Source organism: Tarenaya hassleriana, unplaced genomic scaffold (genome assembly GCF_000463585.1).
Source record: "Tarenaya hassleriana unplaced genomic scaffold, ASM46358v1 Cleome24, whole genome shotgun sequence".
Classification (NCBI taxonomy): Eukaryota; Viridiplantae; Streptophyta; class Magnoliopsida; order Brassicales; family Cleomaceae; genus Tarenaya; species Tarenaya hassleriana.
Window position 1 is genome coordinate 1,073,101 of NW_010965696.1, and position 22,789 is coordinate 1,095,889.

The window sequence follows — 22,789 nt, forward strand, 5'->3', positions numbered from 1 at the left end:
ACACAGCAAAGATTTCGATCTCGAGCGGTAAACGAAAGATCAAAAACCAACTTAACAGAGACATCAATTTAAGAAAAGATGATGTTCCGACAACAAATCACTATCGACGGAAACAGATTGAACAAGCAACGAAACAAAAAAAACGAAATGGAAAACGAAAAGAAAACTCAAGGATCTTCCACTTACCAAAACAAAGAATCTGAGCCCAAACAGATCTCTCTCGCGACAACGAAAGAGAAGCAGAGCTTATGCGGAGCGAGAGAGCAAGAGGAAGATACAAGGAGGGGGAAAGCAGCGATATAAAGGGGGGATGAGGAGCTAGGGTTCCATTGTTAGGGTTTCTCTTTGAGCCGTTGGATCTATAGTTCTTGATCTAACGGTGGATATTCTTAGTTTATGACATGATGTCGCCATTGGAATTTGGAATATCCTCTCTTACCTCTTTGCACGTGATTTACCAAAATGCCTACCAGCATAAATCCATATACAAATATTATACATATATTACCGAAAATGCGTATAGTCGTCATAATTCATATATTAAGTTACTAACTATTCATGTGGCCCGGCCCGTTAAGTAAAAACAAAAGATTTTTTCCGCCAAAATTTTGTCCCTAATTAATGTGATTACAGTTTTAATTCGTATTAAACTAGCACATAATAAAAATAGCATTTGAAAAAAAAGTATATTTTTAGAAATCTAGCTATCTTTAATAGTGGCAATTTAATTAATTAAATATATACGATTTGAACTAACTTGAATAATTGTGTTTAAATTAAATTTGATCTAAATATTTTTTTTAAAAAAAGTAAATTAACTGAATATCAATATAATATTAGATAAAATATAAAAATGTTCAACAGTTTTTTTTTTATAAAAATTGTATTCAAAACAAATCATTTAAAAAATCCGAAATTTGATCTAGTATTTGAAGAGATTAAAAAGTAAACACCAAATTTTGAAACACAAAAAATAGATTTATTAACAGCCAGGACGTATAAGTCAACCCATTTATTTTTCTAGAAAACGTAAGTCAAGTTCGCTATTTTTATTCTTAAAAACATTAAAAATATTAAAAATAAATAAAACGGCATAAGACGGCTATTAAGGAACATTTCAGGATTTGTTCCATTCGATTTTTAAAAAAAATATTCATTGTTTAAAAAAATATTTCGATTCTTAAAAAAAAAGGTTTAAATATTCCTTTTTATTTTAGAAATTGATATCTATTCAATTGTTTAGAAATTTCAATTTAAATATAAATATATGTTATTCAATTCAAATATAACAATTTACCGAGAAAATATCGGCGCATATAGATTAGAGGGAAAACAACCGACTTGGAAAAAGAGAGCTCAGTTAAAAAAAAATAACAATAACGAGATATTAAGTCAAACCCTAGCCCTAGCGTACGGACGCACCTTTCACCACTATAAATTCCTCCTTTTTTAACCTAGCTTGCCTTCTTCTGCTCAGGCTCAGCTGCCCAACTTCGCAGATTTCCTAGCTCTTGTATAAGGTAAGCGATTCTGTTCATGACCTTGATGATGTGTTTGCTTATTCTTTGTTGTGGATCGTGTGCCGTTCGATCTGATCTGTCGTTTTCTATGTAAACGAAGGCGATTTTCTGGTTGTATCTATCGATTTTCTGGATTGTGATTAATTGATCCCATTCGATCCTCTCATTTACTGGAGCAATGATGACTACCGTGAGAAAATCGATACTTTATATTTCGTTGGAAGTCATTTTTCTATTCTGTTTGTCCCTGCGGTTGTTGTTGGATCTAATGTGATGGTTCTAATATTGCTGTCTTGGTTGATTTGTTTTGAAAATTTAGCTTGTACTATGGGATGCATATGATAGTTATATGGAATATTGTACGAAATTCGATTTTTTGTTAAATCGGTCTTAATGTTTTGCTCATTTGAATATTTTTGGCAAACGACTCTGGAGCGAGTCGAGGTTTTTAATATATTTGAAGCCTTGAAGGGTTTCAAGTTATTTCTTTCTTTAACGATTTCTGGGTTTTATGAATATAGCACCGTGCTCGATTTTTGGATTATTGTTGTTTTCTGGTTATCTCAGATCCAGTCTTCCCATCGATTCTGTTGCGATTGAGGAGATTATTGGATTGAGTTATTAACCTTGGAGATGATTGGTTTCTTAAGATTAGCCCGCTTAGCTCAAGAGGATAGAGCACCACAATTATGTGGTAGAAATCGGTTCGTCTCCATTAGCCGCTTTTTGCAATAATATGATTTTGCCTCAAGTGTTTGTTCTTTGTTTGTACAATCTAGTTGAGTTACATCTTTTCGACTCGGTTCTGCTTATTTTGTTTTGCACAGTATTGATATTCTTTAAATGATTTGTCGGAGTTTCTTTTTCCGAAATTTGATCTCTGGGATGAGTTGTTTTTTGTTCTTTTGATTCTCTACCAAGATCGAAATGCTTTTGCTGCAGTCATAAGTTTTTTAGAACACCAGCTACAAGAGTAATGTTACGATTGGCTCACTTAACCCATACTTATTAAAAATCTGAAGTTTTAGATGGGCTTTAGTTAGAGGTATCCTTGTTCACTGATAGTCGTTATGCGTCTGTAATCTTGCTTTACCTGAAGCTAAGGCAGTTATTAGGCATGATAAGTTGTAATGTATTCATGTTCTGATTTGCTCGTATGATGATATATGATCTATCGTCTCAGTTGTGTTGATGATTTTGCCCTTTCAATGATTTTGTTGGTCAAAGAGTGGTTTATTGCTGTTCCTTCTATGATGTTCTGTTAAATATTCACTTCATGTAATCTAGATTGCCTGGAATTCCTACTCGTTATCTTTTGAACCTTGTAATGGTTCTGTGTTACAACGATGGATGGTATATTGTTCTAACCATTTCGGTTGTTTTGTTGTTTGCGTTGCAGTCTTGCAGATTTATTTTAGAAGCTCGCTATGGGTAAGGAAAAGGTTCACATCAACATAGTGGTCATTGGTCATGTCGACTCTGGAAAGTCGACCACCACCGGTCACTTGATCTACAAGTTGGGAGGTATTGACAAGCGTGTGATCGAGAGGTTCGAGAAGGAGGCTGCTGAGATGAACAAGAGGTCATTCAAGTATGCCTGGGTGTTGGACAAGCTCAAGGCTGAGCGTGAGCGTGGTATCACCATTGACATTGCTCTGTGGAAGTTTGAGACAACCAAGTACTACTGCACTGTCATCGATGCTCCCGGACACCGTGACTTCATCAAGAACATGATCACGGGTACCTCTCAGGCTGATTGTGCTGTCCTCATCATTGACTCCACCACTGGTGGTTTTGAGGCCGGTATCTCCAAGGATGGTCAGACCCGTGAGCATGCATTGCTTGCTTTCACCCTTGGTGTCAAGCAGATGATCTGCTGCTGCAACAAGGTATTGTGTTGCGTCTGCCCTATTCTGGAATCATATTATGGAATCACTGGATTAGCTCGTTAAAATCTGGATCATTCTGATTTCTTTGTATGTGTCGTTCCACAGATGGATGCCACCACCCCCAAGTACTCCAAGGCCAGGTACGATGAAATCGTGAAGGAAGTGTCTTCCTACCTGAAGAAGGTTGGTTACAACCCTGACAAGATCCCCTTTGTCCCCATCTCTGGTTTTGAGGGCGACAACATGATTGAGAGGTCCACCAACCTTGATTGGTACAAGGGTCCCACCCTTCTTGAGGCTCTTGACCAGATCAATGAGCCCAAGAGGCCCTCGGACAAGCCCCTCCGTCTGCCTCTTCAGGATGTCTACAAGATCGGTGGTATTGGTACTGTCCCAGTGGGCCGTGTTGAGACTGGTGTCCTCAAGCCCGGTATGGTTGTGACTTTTGCTCCGTCTGGATTGACAACTGAGGTTAAGTCTGTTGAGATGCACCACGAGGCTCTCCAGGAGGCTCTCCCCGGTGACAATGTCGGGTTCAACGTCAAGAATGTTGCTGTCAAGGATCTGAAGCGTGGTTACGTTGCATCCAACTCAAAGGACGACCCGGCAAAAGAAGCTGCCAGCTTCACATCGCAGGTCATCATCATGAACCACCCCGGTCAGATCGGTAACGGGTATGCCCCGGTGCTCGACTGCCACACCTCCCACATCGCCGTGAAGTTTGCAGAGATCTTGACAAAGATCGACAGACGTTCGGGTAAGGAGCTGGAGAAGGAGCCCAAGTTCTTGAAGAACGGAGATGCGGGTATGGTGAAGATGATTCCGACAAAGCCGATGGTGGTGGAGACATTCTCGGAGTATCCGCCGCTTGGGCGTTTTGCGGTGAGAGACATGAGGCAGACGGTTGCTGTCGGAGTCATAAAGAGTGTAGAGAAGAAGGACCCGACAGGTGCGAAGGTGACAAAGGCAGCTGCCAAGAAGGGTGCCAAGTGAACGTTGTTGGTCCAAACTCCTACTCTATCCGCAGATGAAAGAAGTAGAATCTTTCAGAGTGTTTCGAAAGAGGAAGACTTGTTACTTGTTATTCCTGGTTTTTATTATTGTTATTTTGCTGTTTTGTTTTTGAGGTTTTTGTGGTACAGCTTCGTCTCTGCGTCGCGTGAAATCCGTTCTCGTAACTGGGTTCTCGATCGGCGATGGCGGCCTTAAGCTTCTCCCCAGAATCTCCAATGACAGTTTTTGTTTCTTTGTTCTTATATCTCCGACCCTGTTACGAACCTGTTTCTATAATGCTTTTGTTTTCCATTATTATCTTCGTTGGATTATGCGTTTGCTTTTCCTTGCATTTCTGTGTTGTTAATGCTTTGTTGAACATGAGCTCTGTATGAAGTTAAGGCCATGACATGGTAGCACAATTCTGTAGTGAGGGGTGAAATCTGGATTCAAAAATAAATATATTATGAAGGAAATCATTAGACTATGGCTATTTTGTTTATGTACCCGTCCTTGCTGCGGCTGCTTGTCAATGTTGAGGGTTTCAGTGATCTCTGTGAGTTACAGACGATTTTAGACTAAAAATTGGGGAAAAAACAATTGGGTATCACAGAAATTATGAAACTTAGTCACCAGGTCATGTATAAAAAAACATATCAAAATTTCACCAAGCTGATTTTTTTCCCTATGGCCTTGTAGTCAAGCACTCCTACGTTCACTTGTGATGGATCGGAACTGTTCTGGAAATCTGAGCTCCTTCGGTTCTCTACCTGTTTTTGAGAGGAGAAATCATGACATGAGTTTCTCTCTTTTGTAAATCTGAAAATCAAAGATCTCCAGGAGAAGTTTGATTTGTACTTCTCTGGCTAATGTCACAGTTCCTTGTCTTGAAGCTGTGCTTTCTCAGCCGCCTTTTCCGTTTCCTCCAGAACGAACTTCTTGAGCGACTCAACATCTCGTTTTCCTGAATTTACCCACCAGAAAAGAGAAGAGAAGATTACCATATGATCCTGAGTCGACCATAAACAAACTTCTTTCCATAATCAGCAGCACAAACTACAAAGGCATTATTGGTTCGGGAAAAAGTTGATACATTTGCGCTTACATTCGAGCACAGTCCTTTCCATAATATGTCTCCGACCAATCCATGGAGAGAATTCATCAAGTGTTGTTTTATCTAAAAACTAGAAGGATAGGCAGATGCAAAAGAAGCCTGCCTACACAGTACTACAGTTCACCAACCTAAGATGGATGCACCAATCTGCATTCTGTTAGAACCCGGCGATGGATTCTAACGGAAAAACCTGCTGCTACTAAGGAGAACAGCAAATCCGACGATATTCGAGGATCGTCAACCTCCCCTCAAGAATGATCAGCCAAACACCTGATATCTTTATTCATAACATAAGTAATCCTCTTATAGAGGATGAAGGCTGCTGATGGAAAAATCATCAAAGCCTACGACTCTTACTTTTAGTTTTGATCCCTTACTTTCAGAAATTTACATAAAGACCTAACATTTGTAATTATAATAAGTAAGCCCAAAAAGTGACAACTACTTATCTCCTTGCTGTATTGCCTGTACGTGTTCTTGAACCGGAGTATATCATTACTCCCCTCCCACACTTTCACCTTGTCCTCAAGGTGAAGCTTCACAACTTGCATCTCCGCCATGACATAGGATTTCCACTGCAGAAGGTGTGCCCATTGCTTTACAAGCTCATCTATCCATGTCTTTTGGAAGAGGAGCACGATTTGTAACTCCTTGATATCGTAACCAAAAGGAACAAGCTTATGCGCTCCCCAAAAATATCCTTCCATCTCGATGCTTCGGACTATTTCCTCGAGCTTCTTCATGCCAAACCTATCGTCCAATGGCCTGATGTCCAACATACTAGATGATCTGCTGCATTCTTTCTTCTCTCCCGACGCTTCCGCGACAACTTCATGTTCAGCAGTAGATTCTTTGTCCTCTTTGGTCTCTTCAGTTCGTGAATCATTTCTGTCATCAATATGGGATGTATGTACTTTGTCCCTGACTTCAATCCAGCTTACTCCTGGTTCTGTCTCCTCTTGAAACTCTCTTATCCATTGTCTCGTCATGGCTAAGTTCTCCCAAATGTCTTGCTCACCCGCTGAAAAGTTTGCACATGCATTGAGGGAGGTACATCCAAATACATCCGAATTTAGTCTTTTATCCTGCATATCTGCGTGCAGCTTCCTCACATCCTCCCCTTGTACACACTGGTAATAAGCTATGATAATCCATGTATATGCCACCAAATCTAGAAAAGGATTCTCCTCAAAATTTGTCGATGCATCTCCTAGCCCAGATTTCCCATATGCATCAAGCAGGCCGTTTGCAACGTAATTATCGAACACGAGACCCAATTTTAGGGAGAGAACAGGCATCCCTTTTTTGTCCCTTTCAGAGAAGACCCAACCCATTTCATAGTCTCCTCCGTTTGGTGAATTCCCATAGATCATGGCATTCCAAGCACCCATGTCCTTCTTTAACATCAATCCAAACTCTCTAATAACATCTTTCACCATGCACTTTGAATACATTTCTATGATTCCGACACCAACGAAAGAATCAAATTTTATCGCATTCATCTTCACAAGGTGAGCATGGGACTGCCGTTCTGATTCCTTACGGTCAGTTCCTAGTTTTAGTAGATATCTATGAAGTTTCCTTCCCTCAACAATGTCTCCTGACTCCACATAATCTTTTATCACACTAGAAAAGCTAAATTCGTTAAGTCTTATCGCTGTCTGCTCCCTCTCCTGGAAAAAATCAATTACTTCATTGCAAGTATCCTTCTCAGCCAATTCATCGGAGATCCTCCTTGGATCCTTGAATCCTCCACATTTTGCATATATGTCAACCCAACTATTCTCCATGAACCCATCATAGTCATATCTTGTAACAATGGTAACCTCAAGAACCTGACCCCCTAATGTCCAACCTCCATTAGTTGAGTGAGCCTTACAAATACCGACAAAAGTGAATTCATTGCCCCTAGAACTTTTGCATTGCATCTCCAGAAAGCGTTGAGGAGCTTCACGAGTGACAACGCGGTCCAAGAAATATCCCGAAATAAGGGCCAACCATGAACCCCATTCCAGTTCCGGATTTTGGTCGAGCAGTTTGAATGTGCAGCCGAAAATTTCATACCCTCTAATCAAGGCATATTTTATTTCCTTCCTAACACTCATTTCTACATTTTTAGCCTTATCACTCATTTGACCCAATGTCAACTTCCAACTCTCGACCATACCCTTCTCCCTAAGAATGATCCTTTCTGTTTCCACTAATGCGAAGCGCACTTCAGCCTTTCCCCTCCGTGTTATCCCCATCAATATCTTGAATCGTTGTTTCCGATGCCAACGGTGCCTATTCCTGGTAGTGCCGCCATCGACCAACTTAGATAACTTCCATGGAAACTGCAGATGCATGCTCTCAAACCCAATAGACCTCAGCCGATGTCTATGTGACCCTCTCCCTTCCACCGGGATCTGTCTAGGGTTGTCACATGTCACCGACGTTGCCGGAATTTCACCGTATGTGTTTTCTTTGCTTCTTCTATCGACACTTGCTGAGTTCAGCTGTTGTGCACTGATCTTATTCCCTCCGATCACAGTCAACATGCTCCGATGATCGTGCAACAACTCATCGACCCAAGGGTATTCATCAGTGGCTTTAACCTTGAAGACACTGGAAGATATCTCCAAAAGAGAGATATCAAAAGACCCACCACCAGGATCAAACATAGCAATCAGAACCACCTTTTTGTTCATACCACAAAAAACCCGATCTCGTTTGGACATTTCGTCGAACAACTTCCTGGCAAATTTGAACTCACACTTCTCCAAGTACCTAGGAATCGCGATGTTGTAGAAAACATAGCTACAACAGGGCATCGAGGGTTGCAGTGTCTGATCGATAACTTTTTTGGTTCTATAGCCGACCCCGGAGCGAGACGATCCATCATATTTTGCCGATGTCGATTTTTCTACTTCTCTATGAACATCATCATATGCTGTAGCATCATTTTTACCAACAGCTGAGTTTTCATTTTCCTCCACTGTTTCTTTTTTTTGTATCTCGTTGGCAGCCTCCATCGAACCTCCAGCTTCTTCGTTCCAGACAGCTGTATCAACCACCGCCCTTGGTGATTTCTTTGCAGCCATTGATGCTGCTCGCAGCTTTTCCGTCAGTTTCTCTCTGCTCGGTATCTTTACAGCGGTCGATGCTGCACTCAGTTCTTCCACAAAAACCGTCAGCAGAGGAGTAATTGTAGAAACCGAACTCCCGAAACGATGTTTTGATTTTCAAACCAAAATCAGAAACAAATATCAAGAGAGACATTTACGAAATATTCTAAAAAACCTTGCTGTATACTTTTTTTTTTTTTGTTACATCCTTAAATAGAAAAGGTGAATAATAACAACCAAACTACAAATACGCAACTACAACTTTGTCCGTTTCTATTGGACACGACTCCAACTAAAATGTAAAACTGCAGACTAAATCTTAGACTTATTCAACACTAAACCGAAACATTTAACCGGACACGAACCAAGATAAATCTGAACCGACATTTAACAAGATTATATCTAACATTCTCCCCTGTAATCTTGTTTCACCGACTTAATCGACTTCAAGTGCAATTTTAATCGTGTTGCACAACACTCTCCTCCTTCACTTTGTCTTCATGTCTTCATATCATACCTTCATGTTACTGATACGATTGTCTCTCTTTCAAGGCGTTGAACGGAAGCCTTTTCATCTCTCATTGGCGTTACTACCGAAGCCTTTCCTTGGCTTTACTACCGAAGCCTTTCCTTGGCTTTCACAAGAAAACCTTTCATGGATCAAATATTCTTTCCGGAGCTTTTTCCAGTCTACCTTCTCCTTTTTCTGGAACTTTTCCTGCTCCATCTTTTTTTTCGGAGCTTTTCCTGCTCCATCTCTTTTTCCAAAGTTTTTCCTGAAAAAAAATATTGGATTCTCCAACGACACCCGTCGTTCTCCCACAAGAATTGCAATGACACTCCGCCGTTCTCTTGCACGCACTGCAACGACATTCCGTCGTTCTCTCGCAGTATTGCAACGATATCTCGTCGTTCTCTCACATGTACTGCAACGACATCCCGTCGTTCTTCCGCAACATTGCAACGACACTCCGTCGTTCTCCCATATGCACTGCAACGACACTCCGCCGTTCTCCGCAGGCACTTCAACGACACTCCGTCGTTTTCCTCATACATCGATCAACACCGTTGTCGTTCCCTGAATCGCAACCGCGCTCTGATACCACATGTAGAAACCGAACTCCCGAAACGATGTTTTGATTTTCAAACCAAAATCAGAAACAAATATCAAGAGAGACATTTACGAAATATTCTAAAAAACCTTGCTGTATACTTTTTTTTTTTGTTACATCCTTAAATAGAAAAGGTGAATAATAACAACCAAACTACAAATACGCAACTACAACTTTGTCCGTTTCTATTGGACACGACTCCAACTAAAATGTAAAACTGCAGACTAAATCTTAGACTTATTCAACACTAAACCGAAACATTTAACCGGACACGAACCAAGATAAATCTGAACCGACATTTAACAAGATTATATCTAACAGTAATCGCATCTTTGATGGCTAAGGCAAGATCAGTCACTGAGATGGACACCGCTTCATGCAGCTGGATAGTTTCGACACTGTGCGATTCCACATCATTGGTGATACCTTCCAAGCGACGAGTCTGGACCAACATCATTGAGCCACAGGCAGCCAGATCGGAGGCTCTGATACCACTTTTGTTAGAACCCGGCGATGGATTCTAACGGAAAAACCTGCTGCTACTAAGGAGAACAGCAAATCCGACGATATTCGAGGATCGTCAACCTCCCCTCAAGAATGATCAGCCAAACACCTGATATCTTTATTCATAACATAAGTAATCCTTTTATAGAGGATGAAGGCTGCTGATGGAAAAATCATCAAAGCCCTACAACTCTTACTTTTAGTTTTGATCCCTTACTTTCAGAAATTTACATAAAGACCTAACATTTGTAATTATAATAAGTAAGCCCAAAAAGTGACAACTACTTATCTCCTTGTTGTATTGCCTGTACGTGTTCTTGAACCGGAGTATATCACATTCTTCATGCTCATGAAGACACTCACTATTTTAGATGCTGGATTTGTCCAGGTAAGTGGAATGGGTACAAGAAATTTCCCGGTTCTAAATATGCATCTCAAAGTGCTGCTAACCGTTTACTAAAGTATGACTAAAACTAAGTATCTAACCAGTACTATGGAATATGTTTTATCTCTAGCTGATATAACATGTAGTTCTCTCAAACGAATTTGGACCCTAAAACGTCACAAGAGACATCAAAATATGCAACAAATTGATGAAGGAACTGAACTCTTCTCAAATATGATCCTGATGCAAATGGGGCGAATAATAAAAACGCCAACCTGAAGCAAGATAGAACACTAAGGGAGATGCAATGCAAGCTGGAAAGAATGAAAGGAAGACAATCATATTGGACTTGGAGGGAGTTAATGGAAGAAAAACATGTAGAATAGCTTAAACGTTGGATATGAATGAATATCAACTTTGGTGCAAACATCTCTGCTGGTACCACAATCAACTTCACCAATCTCGATTTCATCCTCTCCCTCCGTAGCATTTCCCAGCTCGTCCCACAAATTTCCTAGATTCTTAGTTCTTACTGAAACCCAGATCCACAATCACCACCAACGAAAAGAAAACAAGCATAAAGCTCCAAGGAGATCCCAAGATCACCCTGCAAGGAGACAAAAAGAACACTAACCAGTGCTTGCACCAGGGAACACAAAATTTCACAAACCATGCAGTGTCCTTCTCCTTCACCTGAATAACTAAACATGTTTAGGAATCATCTAGTTGCTCAAAATGAAACTAAAACAGTAACTGCAACCGATAAACCTAGACATAGAAACTTCGAAGAAGCAGACGAAACTACAAAAACACTCATCAGACATAAAGTTAAGCATTGAACAATTCTTGGATGAAATCAAAGAAATGGTTAAGTCTGATTTGTTAAGGAACCAACGGCCTATGAGCTCCACAGAATCAAATCCGAGAGCCACAAAGAATTAACATAGATAATATGGCTGAACGCATACTGATTGGTAGATAATCTAAGCAAGCAGGTCATCAGACTGACAGACAAAACTGAGATTCTGAGGATCTCCAAACTCCAGATAGATCAGAGATCTCAACTAAAAACACGTAACCCGGATACAGATCGCCCTAAATCAAAGCTTAATCCGTAGCACGTGACATGAGATTTTCATCAACCAGATTTCGAGCAACAAAATGGAAATTTAAAGTTAGCGAGATGAGAACAACGCAAAAAAAGCAAAAAAAGCAAAAAAAAAAAAACCGACACTGATCCTTACCTTGTCGGAAAATGTCTCAGGAGTCAGGGTTATGACTTCCGCCTTCGTCAAGTCCATAAGAACCAGAAAGAGAAACAGTATAAACATAGAAGTAACGCGTCGAGCTTCGAAAGCCATCTCCGGGAAAATCAAGTTTTCTCGAGGGCCGTTTCCGGAATCCCTCTCTCAAATTTTCCTGAGAAACAATCGCGATCAGGAGAGAATTAGCCACCGAAGTCATCGAGGAGCGGCGGACGAAGATCAATCCGACATCACGGACCAAGGGCCATGGGCCTGAAACTTACAAGGCCCATTATAATTATAAATGCAGTTAGAAGGCCTATTATAATTTATTATTGCATTGGGTCTTTTTGGCATTTATCATATATTTTCTTCAGCCTTTCCAACGAAGATACGTGGTATTAACCTGGACATTATATCAAAAATATTTTTATTTTACTATTTTGACTTCAACATATACTTTTTCAATTTCAATCCATACTGATCATGTAAACATATGACCCAAAATATAGTATGATTATATTTTGATTTTATTGATTATAACGTTAAATTTATGATGATCACACGGCGGACCGAGAATAATTTTTAATTGAGAGCATAAACTATAATTGGAGAAACAAAATTAATTTCTTTACGGGGCATTGAAAGATTATAACTAAAATTTTATATAATTTATAAAAAAAATAATTATTTTTTGATTTAAAAGTGGGGGTCAATGTCCTCACTAGTGTGATCATAACTAAAATTTTATATAATTTATAAAAAAATAATTATTTTTTTATTTAAAAGTGGGGGTCAATGTCCCCACTAGTGTCATCATGGGTCCGCCCATGATCACATTAATTTATTATGTTTTTATATCTTACTAAAACATCGTAAATTTAACGAATGGGATCAACACGTTGTCATACTATATTTCGAATCATATAAATCACAAATGAAAAAAGATATGTATTAAAATAGCAAAATAAGAGTATTTTTTACAATGGTCCAAACCTTTTCATCTATTTATGTAACCTTTCTTCATTCATATGATGTTTTTTTTTTCTACATATAATGTCAAAAAATGAAAACCCAGATTCACCAACAGACTATTTAACAAGATCAGAAAAACAAGAAGAAATAGCTTAAACTTGTTCTCACGTCTGTGGATACGATCCAAACCAAATTAAGTAAATAAAATCTCAAAAACCCCATCTCTACCCCTGAATTCGAGGTTCAGGGCATGTTATACACCAAAATATCAAAAGGGCGATCCAAACTCAACTCGTTTATTCCTCAAACCAATAAATAAATCGCAGATTTACATACATTAAACCCCAAAATCTCGTGAGAAAGGAAATAGCTTATATGAAGAAACTCATGCCATACCTATCTCCATGAACAAACCTGGTGTAAAGTAACAGCGAACAAGAAAGAAGGGAACTTCAGAAGAATTCCAATGGACCAGAGATCGTCGCTGGAGGGTTAATCTCAACGAGAGTGGCCTTTCCTTCAGAGTACAATTGTGGCAACGAGTTGGCCTCTTTGGCAGTGACTCCTTCGGCAGTCCATAACGTGACGTGAGGCCATTCGTTCCTGGAGACGATGGTTTCATCGTCCACCGAACCGGGACGGGCTGTCAAAGCTGCCATCTTTTGGTTAAAAAGGATGGCAGTGAGTTCTACTGGAACCATCCGGTTCAGGTGCAGGCCGTAGCTGGCTACTGCTGTGACGCCATGGCTCCTCTTGTGGGCAAGCGTCACATGAGCTCGTTGCAGCTTTTCTTCTATTGACTTTCCCTCGAGAAAAGCTTTTACCTTCGGGTTTGTTTCAGCCAGCTGCAGTTTTCATTTTAGGGACCAGAGAATTAAAATCATTTACACTCATAATCAAGCTCAATGAGGATATGCCCTGCCTGCCCTTCAATGCAGCTTTCCAGATATGTATTATATGATATGGGTGGTTTGCATTCCATATCATGATGTTTAAGGTTCATTGCATGCTATAACATGATGTCTAAGGTTTAGCCAATGCATGACGAACGGGCAATGGTGACTAAGGAAACATATCTTCATGTCTATTCCAAGTGATTGGAATCATTGGATCCATGAAAGGCAAAAAGTAAAAGGTTGGCATCATAAGTCAAGAGAGTTATGAACTTTCAGCATTTGATTTCCTATGATTCCTGGGCTGTGTCTAAGTAAAACCTGATTTGAAACACAGAAGTAAAAAGCAATGGCAAATGTTCTACAGAAATTTGGAGTTTACTTCTTACCCGGTCAAGGAGATTTCTGACTTCTGTAACTGGAAGGCTAATGGCCGCGAAAACAATTGAACCGAGTTTTCTTTTCTCGACACTTGGTGGTCTGTATTCACCCTTTGCGATGCTTCTTATCTGTTCTGAGACTTGCTCAACAGCAGACCGAAATGAAACCTGGAAACCACAAATCCAGGAAATAAGGAACACATAAGTATCAAAAGGAAAAGTACAAGGGGAGACGGGATAGTGGCTGAGCAAATACAAGCCCGAATATCCAAGCAATTGCAATAATGAACAATTCACAGATAAGGCCATGATTGAAGTTTTTCATCGAACCAACAACAGCATATGAACAACAAATGGGTTACAAAACACGAATCCCACCTGAATAGAATTGAGATATTCAGAGTTTGATGATAAAGTCTCCCGTAGTTTCTTCTCCCATTGGATCCACTCAGCTGCGTACGTTCCTTTCGTTGATTCAAGTCTTAACCAGGAAAATTTAAGGAAAAAGGTCAGAATCAATCACAAACCGAAAGCAATGCAGAAAAGATTATTTCAAAAGGAGAACTGTCATAGAATAAGAACGACAAAAATTACCATGCATCTGAAAGCTCATATTTACTATAAAAAAAGGGCTTTCCCAGGACCCCGTTTCTTAATGAATCCTACATTGATCCTTCAAATTGCAACAGAGAAGTATATTATTTTTTTCAATTGACAAAATGTACCAGCTCTCAAAACTAACCTACATTCTAAGAACATATGCACATACTAGCGTCCAAATATAAGAGGCTACCAATTTGGATAGGACCAGAAAAATTAACTAGACTTTTTTCACGAGGTTCTCGGGGTGATCTATAAGCAATAAAAGGTAACCTATTTGTCTCTTTCCAGAAACCCAATTTTCTACTAGAGACTAAAAGAAGCTTGCCCACACCCAGAGAGCACATGTATTTGACATATTTCAGGACATGTAATTGGCATATTTGACCACCCACCTGCCATGTCTGCGAGCATGGAGCTTGAACAGATCTATCCCTTCTTCAAGAACCAATTTTACAGGATCAGGCAGAGGACCCCTTATGTCCATCAAATGAAGTTGCTTTAGCAAGCAAACCAATAACACAGAAGGAATTTGGATTTGTAACCGTATAAACCGTGTCAGTTCATGGCGTGGGCACATTTGAAATGTACCTGTCAGATCTCAACAGTGGCATCTTAACAAGAGATCCAAAACGTTCGATCAATTCACTCTCAAATTCTCTGCGGTTCTGAAAGTCGAAGAAAACTTCTTTAGATACAAGGTCCGACAATAAATTAACTAACAGAACACCTGGAGTGCATGTGATAATAATACCTTTCCCTCGTAAAGGTGATAAAACATCAGGAGCACATAACCCGCATTTGGAGATGCCTTGTCAAGATTCCCCTACCAGTATCCAGTGTATGAGACGGAAATATGTTAGCTTGATAATAGATATGGGGTTGCAGTGAAGTTCAACTAGACTGTTGAAGATAACTGAGTAAACGATGTAGATGGGTACCGGATGATTAACTCGTTGAAGAACACGAAACATGAAAACAGCCAATGCATCAAGAGAATACGGATTTGAATCAGTTCCTGCACATTCATGTGGATGAGTTAATTAAAAGGCATAACGTAATAAAGACAAAATGGTGATGTGGATATCATAAGAAAAAAATATAGAAAACAACCCAAGATAGTAATTTCCAAACTAAAAAGCTTTGGGTTGCTCTTCAAGTCAAGGGTAAATAAAGATTTTCAACTAAGACACGAACATTTTATCATGAGAAAGAAAATCTATTACTTAGATATGAATCAAACATGGAAAGTGGCACTTCTTCTATCTGCATGTTCTACGCCGTGTATGGAGAAAGTTTTATAAAATCTTTGAAAAAAGAATACATACCTTCGGAATCAGGAACAACTGGAACTGCAGAAGCCCTGGTTCTCCGACACATCTCTTCAATCTAACAAAAAAAGGAAAGAATATAGACAACATGAAAAAGTGGAAACAAATCGTCCACTTAATTTTGATACAAATACTTCAAACAGAAAGACACTGTTACCCAACATGAATACCAATGTCATAGCCACCAAGGCCAGATATAGGCAATACAACCATTAGTATGACTTGCATCTGAAATGTGTTAAACTCTAGCTTTACCAGTCAAAAGATTACCTGACTCCAGACTTCTTCGTTTGGAGCATTTTTGTCTGCCAGCATTATAGATTGTGGTTTTCTACGACGTTCATCAGCAACCTTCTGCCAATATTTTCCTGTTTAGCATATATGCAGGAAGTTGAACATGGAGGCATGATTGAGACAGAAGAGTTGAAAAACTTGACAAAGCTCAAGTGTCCAAGTACCTTTGACAAGATCACCCATTAAAGTGTGCACTGGTCGGTCATCTCCAAACCCCCCTGGGGCATTCAATAACTCCTTGCAAAGTGCAGATTTAGCACATCCAGGAATTCCTGAGAAACGTTCAAATGTGTACAATTGAAGATTGATGTGTTAAGTATCAGCTGAATATTTGTAGCAGTTTAGATAACTATATGCTTTAAGCTTGAAAATCTCTGGGGAATTGATTAAGAGGTCACTCAAAAGGCAGAAAAGGAATGAGTTTGCATCAATAATATCATAACGCATTGCAAATCAATAGAAGAACTATTTAATTATGGTCAGAACCGAAAGCTGGATTTGCGATTACTTCACATTATCTGAACTGCTAGCAGAATCTACCAAGTTCCTTGACTTACTCATGTGGGCTAGACAGAAGTCTTATAAGACTTATATACAAAAAAACGAAGATTTTTTAACAAAATACCTGGAAAAAATACAATTAACCCCTCATCTTTCTGGACAGCTTCCTTCACTGCTGTAACTGGGGTAGCTGGTGTGATTTCCTCTTCCTTCACAAGATCACCTTCTTCATCATGACCACCTTCAACAATGGCCAAGAAATCTTCAGATCTCACTAGACTCCCAGCAGATCCTATCAATGCCTGATTCTGTGGGCTTCGCTTTGCATACTGCTCCAGGAAAGGCTCAGCTTCACTCAAGTATGTTGGCGAAGGGAGCTGCTTGTTCCCATGTTTCCTTCTTATGTAAGCAGCCCTGAAAATTCAAGGGAAAAAACAAAGAACAAATTTGAACTGTTAACTCTTCATTCCGGGGGGCAAAAACTGAAACTTCTTCTAAAAACACTATGTATGCTACAGCTTACAAGTGTCTCAAAGAAAGAGGATTCGATAATTAAATATAAACCTAGTCTACAGGCATAAGGTTTATGTGACTGATTACCATTCATCAAGCAGCTTGCTGAGTTCTTTCTGCTTTCCAGCTGATGTACCCCAGATTTTCATCTGCCTGCTCAAAAGCATAGAAAAGAATTCAAATTAGTATGATAATATAATTTAAAACATATGATTTCCAATATCATGATCGTCCTCTCAGATACACATTAACGATGAGCATGATAGAATAACCAAATCACCCAATTTTGCACATCAATTAGAGGAGAAAGGCTACGTCAAGGAGATCCAAAAGCATCATTATTTCCTTTGACGTATCACTATATGGTCATTGGAGAAGAAGCTCACCTAAGGTAGTAAGCCCTGTAAGATGCTGGCCCCTCTCTAAAAAGAATTGATAAGCCATTACGGATCAGGAAGGTTCTCAACTGTCAAAAATTGAAAACATGTTCAAAGTTAGCACTTTCAAAACAAAATACACAATTCAGCATCTTGCAAGTCATGCTGCAGAATGACACAGAAAAGATAGCGCATCCTGTAAGTCACACAGAAAAGACAGCGGACCGACAAAAAATAACATCTAACTTCACAAGAACGTAGTGGGCCACAAATACCTTATATGTAAGAAACTTTAACTTTATCATTAAGTTGGCATCCTCATCAGCTAAACCATCCTTTCCTTGTGTACCGCCATTTTCATTGGCATCGCCAACCGTATTATCAGCACTTTTCAGTGTCACAGCATCCTTCCCTTTATTTGACTTGAACAAATTAATGTCAATGAAGAAACCTGATGGGAGCAAAAGAGAACCAGTAGGTTACACTAGTCAAACAAAAACAATTAGTACAAAATGACACAAAAAGAAAAAAATTTCTTATAACAATATGCCATCTTCCATATGTCCAATCATCCTAAGTTTGGAATGGCCAAGAAGAGTTGATTTTCTCTCAAAGCCTCTACTTTGAACATACTTGAAAGTTGGAAATCACAGAATAAAAAGATATCAGAGGAGATACTAACAAAACAGTGCAAAATTATGGATGTTTGGCTTAGTTATGACTCGTGAGCTTTAAGAACAAAACAAAAAGACTAAGAAAACGGGAAACTTTACCACGATACAGGGGCCATAAGCCAGGCTTCTGTCTGAAAAACAATAATTATAACATTAGATAAATACAAATCAAGTATCTCCTAACTTGATCAAAATGAAAGGCATAAGTGAAGAGAAAAGTCTTTGAGAAGAACCTCATCTCTTTTTGGTAGCGCCTAAATGCTGAATCACTGCGAACATGGACAACCATTTTATAGAACAGGCTGTCAGGTGACGTGTCCTTCGCCCTATGAAAATTATGATAACACTTGAATGCCGTCGGGAAACGTTTTTCCTTCATCAAACGAATCATTTCCTGGTAAAATGCAGATATTGAGTGGCTCAGAAAGCACAAAAGACAAAAGATGGAAACTGAGACACATCTCCAAATAGAAAGAATGTTGGAGCCAAAGAGACATACATATATCAGTAATTTCAGAGTCATTATTACCAAAATATGCTAATTTAAAAAGTGAATAAAACCTGTAATTTTCTTGTCGAATAATCTGCGGGATGAGATTGCAGAAATTTTGTTAGAACAGATCTGTCAGCATTTTTAGAATGGGAGTCTGTCGTTTCCTCTCCAAACCAGTCCAAATAATTGGGGCAAAAACTTGGACCAATGCTCTCTAGGAGTGCTTTTATTTGCTGCAAGGATGGAAAAAGGAAACAAAAGCTTCCAGAATGAGAAACCTTCATTAATAGATCCATATAAAATACCCATCCATATTAAAAGTTTTTGTCTAACCTGTTTTTCGTTAGATCTATTGGCAGCACAAACGTCTCTCAGGCTTGGTCCCAAATCAAGATTAGCTGAAATGTTAAAGACAAACCAAGGAGGAGAAGTCAGGACCCACATGGATCTGTATGCACTAATGAGCAATATATTAGAAACATAAGAAGGATAAAAAACCAACCTCCTTCTGCTTGTGGTGGAGGATAATCTCTCAAAACATCTTCCATATGTTTGATGCTTGCACTACTCACAATACGCGCCACGAGCCCTTCTAATATCTCACCTTGCACTTCGACATGGTCCTTCGAGCCTGGTCATTTCCATAAAGCTTTTGTTCACTAGATAAATTCATTAAGTTGAATTCCATGAAAAGGAAAAATTGAATTCTAAAAGAAAGACTAAAACTAGAAGCAAATATTAAAACATTACCTGGAACAGATATATCTGCAACTTCATCCAGAGCACTACATACAGGAGTTGCTGTTCCTTCTTCACAGAGAGCATCATATGCGGCAAAAAATGATGTGACTGATTTCCTTTGTTGACAAGTTAACAATGTTAGAACCTAATATGAAAATGTATCCAGACGTTATGTGTGCTTCATGAGGACCCCAAAAAATCTATGGGGCTTCTTGGCCCTACAACAGAAAAAACCCATCGACCAGAATCTGTGTATTCCTACCATAATAAGGTGAGCAACCTGACATGGACATGTGAATTTCTAGCTGCCCAGCCTAGATTGTTCACAGATATCAAAAGCATCAACCAGAGGGATCTCAAATTTTTGTAACAAAAATTAGCTAAGCATTACTTAAATTTTCAAGACACAGCAGGCCTCTTTCTTTACTGCATGGCATTATATTAAATATGATGAAGTTTTTATTTCCTAGAGTTATACTGAAGTATGAACAAAGCCTCAATGGCAGTAAAAGACAACATCAGAAACGGACAGAATATCAATGAATAGATAGCAGCTGTGCAGAGGTTAGATTACCTTGTTGAGAACAGCCACACATGATTTGTTGGTAAGCGCCATTTCCGGCAAAATGCAATTATTTCAGCAGTTGAATAGAATTTGGGCTTTCCATTACCCAACTCTGTAACAGCAGTCACTACCACTGCAGGAAACATATAAAAGTATTTGATTATCTAACTTTTGCAGATAAGATAGTTCACTAGATGAAATGCACTGATTTGAATTTCTTTCAAAGATGACAAAAAGAAAAAAGAAAAAGTTTACCATAATCATCCTGAGGGCGCTGACCATGATCTCCAAGCACAGCAGTTACCAATTCCATAGATATGCACATGCGATTTTTCTAGAAGAAAATAATTTAACTAAGATCGGATTTTTGGAAGAGGTGAATAAGCCTCAAACTTTTAAAGTTTCTTTCCATGGCATTACCTCAAGAAAGTCATTAAATTCAGCTTCTTTCTCTAAAGCTTTTGTTCCCCATGCCTCCCGAAACATCCGTGAAAGAACAAAGACACCAACTGCTGTATAACTGCAAGTAAAAATTTGTGCCAAAGACAGCCTTTCAGCCACCATCTCAATTTGGGGACACCACAATAAAGAAGGAGAAACACAGCCATGGATGTCAAGAAAATGCACAGAACAAGGAGGATGCAGAAATTCGATTAAAGCACATTCACTTCGTCGAATAGCATCCAAAATCATCCCTAATACAGATTCTTTGATGTTTTGAAATCCTTAGCAAACAACAAATTACAAAGAAGAGAAAGCATGAACATACACAAGGAAAAGTAATGAAACAAAATTGGGTTGTTCCATTACCTAAGATTCTATATGAAAACCTCTTCAAAATGAACAAAAGTATGATGTTCAGATAAACTGAAGTGAGAAATAAATGACCTTACATGTTACCAAAACTGTTCTTCGCATATGCTCCGCCGGTGTGACCCGCATACATAAAAAGAGATCCAGAATGCTTCACAGATACCTGCACCAGGCGCATCACAATGAACTCCAAATACTTATAGAACTTCTATCAAACAAAGTGGTTATATAAGCATACACATACAGAATACACTTATTCTACATACCTCCAAAGTTGCCAAGCCGTTAGATACCATCTCAATCATTCTTGTTCTAATCTGGGCAAACCAAAATGATGGAACTTACTATTAAGAATAGAAGAAAAGAAACTCAAGTGCATATCTTCTGATACTCTAAACGTAAAGCCAAATCTAAATGAAAATTAAAATAGATGAACTAGCCATATTGATGCCCAGTGAAAATCTAACAAAATATTGTGACTAATAGTAATTCGCAACCAATAATTCTACATACGTTAGACAGTATTAGAGAGGGCATGAAAAATCACCTCCTGATCAGTCTTCTCATTCTCAAACTTCGGATAGAAAGTGGCTCTGATTTGCGCATGGCAATATGCAGAATTGTCCACCGTATAATTTTCTAACAAATTACCACCAAATAGTTTACTCAGACTCGCAAAAGTGCAGGACTGGCCGCTGCTTTCACCAAGATGCAATCCGCCAAATTGGTCAATCACTGCTTCGGCAGCAATGGATGCCGGAAGTCCACTTGTTTCAGATGAAGCTTTCATCTCTGCCTTTACCTGCCACCTTTGTTCTCTATGCGCACCCTTTCTCTGCGCAAACAAGAAAAATAGTCAAAACTAACATCATAAGTACATGTCAAGGCCTGGAGACAACGAGACATTATCGTAAAGAATGAATTTTTTCCAATTGCTCGTACTTTCAGATTGGAAGGTTCTATTTGATCATGCTATATGAATTCAATCCGTAAGCCAGTATGGTCCAAGATGATCAAATCATTTCACCATACTTGAACATTATCTTCACCTTCGGTGCAAATTCCCCAATCTCCATAAAACCATAGACCAAACCAAATCCAGCTCGAAACAGAAAGTCTATCTCCTTTTCCTTTTCGGTTGAAAATTATCCATTCAGGGTTCTAACAAAGTCACTTACTTCAAACAATCCAATTCGATTACCGTTGTCAATCGCCAAACCCAGATTTCAAACCAAACATGGGACAGACCACGGGAGAATCGGAATCTTAAAGTTACGTACCTGCTTCCGAGGCATATTCGAAGGAGAAAATCCGACAGAGGAGCCGAAACTGACAGACCGAGCTAAGGAAACGTAGCGAGAAGACGATCGGAGATGAAAGAATGGTCTAGAAACAGAGGAAGAGCGAAGAAGAGGAAGATGGAGGCCAAGAGAAAACGCAGAGAGGGTTCTCCGAGGAACCGACGACATTCACACGTGGCTTCTTCAGCTGCAACAAACAACGACTGTATATATATATATATATATATATAAATCGCCTCTACGTATAGAGAGCGAGAGAGCGGCGACCAGGTCAGCGAATTTATGATAGTAACCGGCGAATGAGAACCGGTACGAGTGGACAAAGACGGCGGAGCCGGGAGGAATGTTATGGTGTGCGCAGCAGCAACGTAACTGACCTGGTCTTTGATGGCCCGGCCCATTGATAATAAATGTGTTTACAAAATTATAAACAAGATATAAATAATATTTTATACAAAACGCATAATGTGTCG

At 39.2% G+C, this 22,789-nt stretch overlaps 4 protein-coding genes across 9 annotated transcripts in view; 1 reads left to right on the forward strand and 3 right to left on the reverse strand.

Annotated features, from left to right (window-relative positions):
* The window catches only part of LOC104815750 (elongation factor 1-alpha-like), a 2,839-nt gene extending 2,545 nt beyond the window's left edge, over positions 1–294 (reverse strand). Inside the window, exon 1 of the mRNA XM_010544294.1 lies at positions 187–294. The gene's annotated coding sequence lies outside the window, so the exon portion shown is untranslated. The remainder of the gene's footprint in view (positions 1–186) is intronic.
* A 1,124-nt stretch (positions 295–1,418) lies between these two features.
* On the forward strand, positions 1,419–4,717 carry LOC104815751 (elongation factor 1-alpha-like). Its single transcript, XM_010544296.2, has 3 exons — positions 1,419–1,520; positions 2,920–3,409; positions 3,515–4,717. Exons 2-3 carry the CDS (start codon positions 2,948–2,950, stop codon positions 4,400–4,402), a joined length of 1,350 nt encoding a protein of 449 aa, XP_010542598.1. The 5' UTR covers positions 1,419–1,520; positions 2,920–2,947; the 3' UTR covers positions 4,403–4,717.
* Positions 4,718–4,844: 127 nt separating this feature from the next.
* LOC109116768 lies at positions 4,845–12,091 on the reverse strand. Of its 5 annotated transcripts, none has more exons than XR_002024327.1 (4): positions 11,866–12,088; positions 11,256–11,322; positions 5,261–5,366; positions 4,845–5,172 (listed from the first exon to the last, which is right to left on the reverse strand). XR_002024327.1 is itself a non-coding variant. In XM_019202783.1 (3 exons), the coding sequence occupies exon 3, from the start codon at positions 8,594–8,596 to the stop codon at positions 5,876–5,878; it is 2,721 nt and encodes a 906-aa protein (XP_019058328.1). In that variant the 5' UTR covers positions 8,597–11,153; positions 11,256–11,314; positions 11,866–12,091; the 3' UTR covers positions 5,373–5,875. The 5 variants fall into 5 exon arrangements, 3 of the variants coding, with proteins under 3 accessions (XP_019058328.1, XP_019058329.1, XP_019058327.1); XR_002024326.1 differs by having other exon boundaries at positions 11,256–11,314; positions 11,866–12,087; XM_019202783.1 differs by lacking the exons at positions 4,845–5,172; positions 5,261–5,366 and adding an exon at positions 5,373–11,153 and having other exon boundaries at positions 11,256–11,314; positions 11,866–12,091.
* Positions 12,092–13,017: 926 nt separating this feature from the next.
* LOC104815752 lies at positions 13,018–22,587 on the reverse strand. 2 transcript variants are annotated; one of them, XM_010544297.2, is made up of 27 exons: positions 22,296–22,587; positions 21,563–21,850; positions 21,282–21,332; positions 21,096–21,178; positions 20,623–20,722; positions 20,458–20,536; positions 20,212–20,335; positions 19,647–19,753; positions 19,399–19,527; positions 19,230–19,294; positions 18,965–19,129; positions 18,637–18,797; positions 18,503–18,534; positions 18,005–18,180; positions 17,739–17,818; positions 17,440–17,505; positions 16,964–17,253; positions 16,503–16,610; positions 16,315–16,412; positions 16,042–16,102; positions 15,655–15,731; positions 15,468–15,539; positions 15,305–15,381; positions 15,109–15,189; positions 14,492–14,594; positions 14,123–14,281; positions 13,018–13,685 (listed from the first exon to the last, which is right to left on the reverse strand). In XM_010544297.2, exons 1-27 carry the CDS (start codon positions 22,482–22,484, stop codon positions 13,293–13,295), a joined length of 3,414 nt encoding a protein of 1,137 aa, XP_010542599.1. In that variant the 5' UTR covers positions 22,485–22,587; the 3' UTR covers positions 13,018–13,292. The 2 variants fall into 2 exon arrangements, with proteins under 2 accessions (XP_010542599.1, XP_010542600.1); XM_010544298.1 differs by lacking the exons at positions 20,458–20,536; positions 20,623–20,722; positions 21,096–21,178; ... (1 more) ...; positions 21,563–21,850; positions 22,296–22,587 and having other exon boundaries at positions 19,647–19,782; positions 20,212–20,330.
* Between the last annotated feature and the right edge of the window lie 202 nt (positions 22,588–22,789).